The sequence below is a fragment of the Chiloscyllium plagiosum genome, chromosome 12 (assembly GCF_004010195.1).
Source record: "Chiloscyllium plagiosum isolate BGI_BamShark_2017 chromosome 12, ASM401019v2, whole genome shotgun sequence".
Classification (NCBI taxonomy): Eukaryota; Metazoa; Chordata; class Chondrichthyes; order Orectolobiformes; family Hemiscylliidae; genus Chiloscyllium; species Chiloscyllium plagiosum.
In genome coordinates, this window is record NC_057721.1 from 66750819 (window position 1) to 66759475 (window position 8657).

General features: G+C 42.1%; 1 protein-coding gene across 4 annotated transcripts in view; it reads left to right on the plus strand.

Annotated features, from left to right (window-relative positions):
* The window catches only part of LOC122555374 (sorting nexin-9-like), a 96148-nt gene that overhangs the window by 64771 nt on the left and 22720 nt on the right, over positions 1 to 8657 (plus strand). For all 4 annotated transcript variants that reach the window (XM_043701320.1, XM_043701321.1, XM_043701322.1 and 1 more), the window contains one exon: positions 7679 to 7809. In XM_043701320.1, coding sequence (XP_043557255.1) covers positions 7679 to 7809 — 131 coding nt within the window. The remainder of the gene's footprint in view (positions 1 to 7678; positions 7810 to 8657) is intronic.

Consider the following 8657-nt stretch of genomic DNA (forward strand, 5'->3'; position numbering starts at 1 on the left):
GTGAAAAAGTTGCCCCTTGGGTCTCTTTTATATCTTTCCCCTCTCACCCTAAACCTACGCCCTCTAGTTCTGGACTCCCCGACCCCAGGGAAAAGACTTTGTCTATTTATCCTATCCATGCCCCTCATAATTTTGTAACCCTCTATAAGGTCACCCCTCAGCAAAGTCTTTTCCCTGGGTTGGGGGAGTCCATAGCTAGAGGGCATAGGTTTCGGGTGAGAGCGGAAAAATATAAAAGAGACCTAAAGGGCAACTTTTTCACTCAGAGGGTGGTACGTGTATGGAATGAGCTGCTAGGGGAAGTGGAGTGCTAGAGGAGGCTGGTACAATTGCAACATGTAAAAGGCATCTGGATGGGTATATGAATAGGAAGAGTTTGGAGGGATATGGGCCAGGTGCTGGCAGGTGGGACTAGATTGGGTTGAGATATCTGGTCAGCATGGACGAGTTGGACCGAAGGGTCTGTTTCCGTGCAGTACATCTCTATGACTCTCTGACTCTATTTGAATGGCCAATTTCTATACTTCAAGTATGTATAGTTCTTTGGAATTTTATGACATACTAGCGTTCTGATCTCCCATCTGTCACACAGTTTTGCCTTTGTATTTATCATACCCCTTATTTTAATTAAAGATGTTTTCTGTTATAAGCAAAAAGTGAAAATTTTAATGGATATTTAAAATTCCTCTCCAAAAACTAGTGATGCTACTCACTCTACATAGGTTTACAAAGTGCTGCCTATTTTAACTGTCCCTGTTGAAAAAATGCTAGTTTACTCAAGTAGCAAGCAGCAGTTTATCTACAAACAAACAAAAACAGAAAACATGGAGAATCTCCACAGGTCTGGCAGTGGAGGGAAAACAGCGGTAATGTTTTAAGTCCAATGATTGTTCTGAAAAAGTGTCTATGGATTTGAAATGTTAAAACTATTTTCCCTCACTACCAGATCTGCTGAGATTTCTGCTTTTGATTATTTTTATATAATTTGATATTTGCTATTTGTTTGTTTTCAGATCTCTAGCATCCTCAGTCCTTAGTTTTATTAGAACAAATTATCTAAATTGGTCTTCCATAAATACAGAACCATCTATCCTAGAATGGACTATCGCCTCCACAGTTTTAAGTTCCTAAGGAAAGGTTCTGAAGAAACACAATTCCAGAATGTTCATTGATACTCTGTCTTCAGCATCAGCTGCTGAACTATTGCACAGCTGAGAATACTATGTTCACAACCACAGCAATTTGGAAATCTTTGTTCTGTGTAGCATTTATAATTTTTCCTCAGTAATCTCTATAATCATTTACTGTTAGATATTTTACTTTGTTTTTAGTGCAGAGCACGACTTCTTTTCCACTCAACTACTAACTTGGGAATAATCAACTTTGAGACCTAATGAAATGGCACAGTGATGAATTCTCATGAAACTCACCACAGATCGTTATATTTTTTCTTTGTCATGATAATCCCTTATTACTGTATGAAGCCATTATTAGAATGTTTCACTCAGTAGTGAATAGTGGCATTTTTGTATTTGTAAAATATCCCCCAAACATTCCCTGAATATTTGAATGAATTATATTAATAATGTCATAAACAGCGAGGAGGAGTAGAGAATTTAAAGAAGAAATAGATTGGGAGATTTAGTATTATTACTGACTAGTAAACCAGACACCCAGATAATGTTCTGGATTTCCATTCCACCATGGCAAATAGTGGAATTTGATTTCAGTGCAATCTGGAATTAAAAGTCTAATAGTGACAATAAAACCATTGTCAATTGCTGTAAAAACTCATCTGGATTACTAATGTGGTTTAGAGAACAAAAACTGACATCTTTGCTTGGTCTGACTTCCATGTCACTCCTGACCTGCAGCATGGGGTGAGTCTAAATTGCCTGCTGAAATGGCCTAGCAAGGCACTCAGTCGTATCAATCATGAAAAAGGCTTAAAAAATGAATGAAACCAAATAGACCATTTGGTACTAACCTTGACACCAGAAAAACAATGGCAAACTCAGCCCTGTCAAACCTGCAAAATCTTCCCTACTAACATTTGGGATCTAGTGGGGCGGTTATCACACAGGTTAGTCAAGCAACAACCTGGCGTCATCATACTCTCCAAATCAGATATTACAAAATGTCCCAGACACTACAATCACAACCCCTGAGTATGCACTGTCCTACCAGCAAGACAGACACAGCAGAAGTAATGGCATGCTGGTAAACAGTCAGGAGGGAGTTTCCCTCGGAGTCCTCAACATTGACTTCAAACTTCATCTCTCATGTCAAACTTGAGCAAGGAAACCTCCTGCTGTTTACTGAAGTATCATTCTCCCTCAGCTGATGAATCAGTACTCTTCCATGTTGAAGACCGCTTGGAGGAAGCACTGAGGTTGGCAAAGAGACAGAATGCCCATCACCAGAACAGCTCAGCAGCAGCACTACTGATTGTGTTGGTTGAGTCCGAGCTGATATTGCTTTTGGACTAGGTCTGCAGCAACAGTGAGAAAAAAACATACTTGACCTCTTCCTCACCTATGTACCTGCTGAAAATGCATTGTGCATGATAGAATCAGTAAGAGTGACTACTGCACAGTCTTTATGGAGTTAAAGTCCTGTCTGCACGTTGAGGATACCCTTCATTATCACAATACTAAATGGGATAGACCTAAAGCAGATATCGCAAGTCAAACTGGATATGCTTAAGGCATGTGGCAATCAACAGCATCAGAATGGTATTCCAACACAATCTGCAACCTCGTCGCATGGCATATCCCCCAAAATACTATTACGATCAAGCCAGGGGATCATCTCTTTCAATGAAGAGTGCAGAACACATCAGAAGCAGCAACAGGCCTACCTAAAATGAAATGTCAACCTGGTAAAGCTATGAAATAGGGCTACTTGGTGCCAAACAACATAAGCAACAAGAGATAAGCATAGCGAAGCAATTCTACAACCAATGGATCACATGCGAGCTCTACAGTTTTGCTACATTCAGTCAGCAACTCACTGGATCATGAGGTTCTACAAATATCTGCATCCTCAATGATGGGAAAGCCCAGTACATCAGTGGAAAAAGTAAGGTTGAAGTATTTGCAACAATCTTCAGCCAGAAATGCTGAGTGGATGATTCATCTCAGCCTTCTCTGAGAACACCCGCATCACAGATGCCAGTCTTCAGTCAATTTTATTCACTTTGAGATACTGAAAAGGCTATGGGCTAAGACAACATTCTGGCAAAAGTACTGATGATTTCTGCTCCAGAACTTGCTGCTCTCTGAGCCAAGCTGTTCCAGTAGAGTTACAACACTGGCATCTACCCGACAATGTGGAAAATTGCACAGGTATGTCCTATACACAAAAAGCAGCACAAATCCAACCCGGCCAGTTATCACCCTGTCAGTCTACTCTCGCTCATCAGTAATGTGATAGAAGGTGTCATCAACAGTGCTATCAAGCAGCAACTGCTCAGCAATGACCTGCTCAGTGATGCTCAGTTTGGGTTCTGCCAAGGTCATTCTGTTCCTGACCTCATTACAGCCTTGGTTCATGCATTGACAAAAGAGCTGAATTCCATAGAGTGACAGCCCCTGACATTAAGAAACTCATTTGACTGTATTTGATATCATGGACCTCCAGCAAAACTGGAATTTAATGGGTATTGGTTAGGGGGTTCTCCATTTGTTCGAGTCATATGTAACATATGGCAAGATAGTTGTGGTTTTTGGAGGTCAATCATCATAGCTCCAGGAAATCTCTGCATGAGTTCATCAGGGTAGTGTGTTAGGCGCAATCATCTTCAGCTGCTTCATCAACGACTTTCCCTCCATCATAAGACCAGAAGTAGGGATGTTCGCCGACAAATGCATAATGTTCAGCAGCATCCACGGCCACTCAGATACTGAAGCAGTCCATGTCCAAATGCAGCAAGGCCAGGACAATATCCAGGTTTGGGTAGGTACGTGGCAAGTATCATCTTCAGCTGAATCGTCAATGACCTTTCTGCTGTCATAAGGTCGGAAGTGGGAATGTTTACTCATGATTTTGCACAATGTTCAGCGCCATTATGACTCCTCAGATATTGATGCAGTTCATGTTCAAATACAGCAAGATCTGGACAATAGCCAGGCTTGGGATGACCAGTCATAAGTAACATTCACCTCCCATAAGTGGCAGGCAATGACAATTTCAATAAAAGAAAATCAAATCATTATCCCTTGACGTTCTGTGGCATTACCATGACTAAATCGCCCATCATAAAAATCTTGTGACCAGAATCTGAACTGGACTAGCCATATGAGCAAGAATGGCTACAAGAATAGATCAGAGGCTCTGAATACTGCAATGGGTAATGGACACCCAGCCTCCCCCCAGCCTGTCCATAAGGGACAAGTCAGGAGTGTGACAGAATACTTCAGACTTGCCTGGATGAGTGCAGCTCCAACAACAATCTGGAAGCTTGTTACCATCCAGGACAAAGCAAATCACTGGATTGGCACTGCATCTACAAACATCAGCTCCTTCCATTGCAATGCTCTGTATTAGTCATGTGCACCGTCTACAAGAAGCACTGCAGAACTTCACCAAGGCTCCTTAGATAGTACCTTCCAAACATAGAACCACTACCATCTAGAAGAACAAGCGGAGCAGAGACAGGAGACCACCACCCGCCTGCAAGTTCTCTTTCATGTCACTCATTATGCTGACATGAAAATATATCGCTGTTCCTTTTGTTGATAGATTTCAGAATAACTAGGGAGCCGGTATAAACCAAATTGTATAGTTTCAATTAGAGAGGTTGTGGGATGATGGATTTATGTGCATTCATCTTTAAAGGCAGTGAAAGTAGTTGATCAGCTCTGAAAATAACACATGGAACCCCCCTGGCTTTATAAATAGAGGCATAAGGAATGAAAGGAAGAAAGTCATGCTCAACCTTTATAAAACACTGGTTCAGCCTCAACTGTTCTTTGTTTCAGTTCTTGGATTATACTTTAATGAAGATGTCAAAGCCTTGAAGGTGATTCCGATGATATTTAAGAGAATGAACCAGAAATGTTGGTCTCCATTATGTACAAGTAGTAGCAAAGGCGGAATTGTTCTCCCTTAAAGCAGAGATGTTACAGATTGATTTAATGGAGGTGTTATGAAGGCAAACAGGAAGAAATGATTTCCAGTGAAAGGAAGAGGACACAGAAAGAAAATAATTGGCCACGGACTGTGCTGAGAAGGGAGGGCAATAATGAAAATATTTTCCTATACATTGAGTTACTATAATGTGCCTCGTACTGTTTGAATGAATGGTGCAGGTTCAATGGTAACTTACAAAAAAAGAGTTGGATATACACTTGAAGGGGAATAATCTGATGGGGGAATTGACTAATTGGCTGCTCTTTCAAAGAACCAGAATGGTTATTCCAGACTAAATGGATCCTTTCTGTGCTGCAACATTCTCTGAATCCATCTTCCTGGCCTTTCAATACATGAGCTGAGTGTGGTTTAGGTTGATTGGACAACTAGATAGGGAAAAAAAAATTAAGTCATCTCAATATTTTGATACGCCTTATCAGATTCTGCTGCATTTCAGTGATTTACATCGGGCTGAACTAGCAACTATCATTGCAAAACTGCAGCAAATACGTTAGTCTCAGTGGGACAGCTCTGGACTGGACAAGGCTGCATCTTGAGGCTTGTTGCTTACTATTCTAGTGCACATTCACTAACTCGGCCTGGATGCTCACAACATTCCTGCATTATCTCCTCTTGCAATTTGGTCCCATTCCCACTCAGGCAGAGATATCTGGGTTATGCAATAACTCTCTTGTCATGCCATTTAGTGTAGACACAAAGGAGAAAGTGAGGACTGCAGATGCTGGAGATCAGAGCTGAAAATGTGTTGCTGGAAAAGCGCAGCAGGTCAGCCAGCAACCAGGGAACAGGAGAATCGACGTTTCGGGCATAAGCCCTTCTTCAGGATTCCTGAAGAAGGGCTTATGCCCGAAACGTCGATTCTCCTGTTCCCTGGATGCTGCCTGACCTGCTGCGTTTTTCCAGCAACACATTTTCAGTGTAGACACAAAGCCAGGAAGCTGGACACAATTGCCAGCAGGCTTCAATCAAGTCCCGACAGTCTTTCCCCAGGGAGTTCCCAGCTCAGTAATTCAAAGGCAGCCTTCAATACCAGTCAAGGCCCTGCTCACGGCAGTCAGTCTCAGAACCCTCTGCTCATCTAGAGTGAGAAGCCAAATAATACCAGCGCACCATGTGTCTTGACTCATTCTGCCTTATTGTGGACTGCTTTGCTTATGGAATGAGAGAAAGACAGGTATTATATAAGATGCAAGTGAATTGCACAGCTATCATTGTTGGTTGAGGTCCAGAGAGTGAATAGGCAGCACAGTGCGTTTGCAGGGTTGGTGGTAATGGGGGTTGGGGTAAGTGAGGTTATGTGGGGAAGATGTTGCAGTGACAGTGACAGAGCATGACCCCTGGAGGAAGGTGAGTGTAGTAGCAGAGTGAGTGTGAGGAGCAGGGAGAAATCGGGCACTTAGGCCGAAGGAGTGGTGAAGGACATTGTAAACTGGCATCCCTGGTGCCATATTTGCAAGGCCACTGTGCAACTGGCTTGGCACTCTCCATCAGGAAATGCCCTACACGTTCCTGATGTTTGCCCCAGAAATGGCAGACAGGAGAAAACTGTGCCCTGGTTTTGCAGGCAGGGACATTGCGATCCTGTTGAATAAGGTGGTGCAACACATGTGGCACTTGCCATCCCATACCAGCAGAGGAGACCACAATACTAGACCATGTCAGACTGGTTGCCACCAAGGTCAGAGCAGTGTCAGCCATTTGGAAGAATGCCCAGTAATGCTTTGCTACTGCAAACACCTTCCTCTAAGGCTCGTGTCATTATTCCATGCAACATCTTCCCCATGAAACCTCACTCACCCCAAGTCCCCTAACCACCAAGCCTGCACACCCTCTGTACTGCCTATTCATTCTCTGGGGAAATCTTCCCATTTGAACTAATAATAATAGCTGTGCAGTTCACTTTCACCTTCCATAACACCTTTCTTTCATTCCATGAGCAAAGCAGTCCACAGTAGGGCAGAACGAGTAAAGATGCATGGTCTGCTGCCCATTATTCAGCTCCTCAATCCTGATCAGCAGAGGGCCATGACTCTGACTGCTGTGAGCAGGGCCTTGACTGGTATCAGAGACTGCCTTTGCTGAGATCTGTGAGTTGCGAATTGCTGTGGGAACAGTGTATGATAAAATGGGGCAGAAATAGGATGTGATTCTCACTGAGAGAGCTCTAACAGTAATTGGTAAGATACAATGAGAAAACTCACTGGGTCTCGCAGCAAACTCTGCATTTCACCAAACTTGGCGTGACTCACATTTAGCCCAAAAAAACGGTAAGAATCCACCCCATAGTCAAATTCAAAAGAGAGTTGGATAAGTACTGTTAAAGGAAAACAGTTACACAGATATGGTACAGAACACTAACTTAAAATTGGTTTAAAAAAACTCTTCCAAAGACTCAGTAAAACCAGGGTAGGCAAAAGAGCCTTGTTCTGTGCTGTGATTCTGTTTTTATAAATAATTAATTGCCAATCCATAGATTTGCTGTGTGCTGTATTTTGGTTTTCTTTTGATTGATTTCCATCTGCAGGGAGGTACAGTGATGACTTTGTGCAGGCTCGTATGGCTGGCTTACAGGCCTGGATTAACCGCATATCGCGTCACCCTATTATCTCCCACAGTGAGATCTTTCAACACTTTATCAGAAGAAGAGATGAAAAAGTAAGTGTTCAAGCCAATACTTTCAGGAAAGTAAACCACCATTATGTATAAAAAACCATTTTGAATTTCTGTACCCTATCTTAACTATTTATTCTGATATTTATTCATTTCACAGGAATTGCAGCTTTCTTAGTTTAGCCTCATTAAACTCTTGTAATAGTCTGAACTGGAATAGCTAATGATCACCTCAACTCAAATAGCATATTAAATAGTGCAGATACAAAATGAAGATTTTCATCGCTTCTTAATTAGAAGGTGGACAAAATGATCATGGTTGATCCAATAGGATACTCATGTTCACTGATGTAGAACTAGGCACCTGGAGGTTTGAATCCCACTCTCTTCCATTTCCAATCAAAACTGGTTCCAATCAACACTGTGTAAATCACTTTTATGAGTTCCAGACATTATTTTTTTCAATCCCACTACCTAAATTAGAATGTGTTTGTGAGAGAAATCAGAAGAAGGTAAAGTGTTGGAAAAGGTCATAAGAGATAGGATTTATAATCATCTAGAAAAGAATAATTTGATTAGGGATAGTCAGCACGGTTTTATGAAGAGTAGGTCATGCATCACAAACCTTATTGAGTTCTTTGAGAAGGTGACTAGACAGGTAGATGAGAGTAAACCGGTTGGTGTGGTGTATATGGATTTCAGCAAAGGCATTCGATAAGGTTCCCCACAGTAGGCTATTGTACAAAATGCGGAGAAATGGGATTGTGGGAGATATAGCAGTTTGGATCAGTAATTGGCTTGCTGAAAGAAGACAAAGGGTGGTGGTTGATGGGAAATGTTCATCCTGGAGTCCAGTTACCAGTGGTGTACTGCAAGGGTCGGTGTTGGGTCCA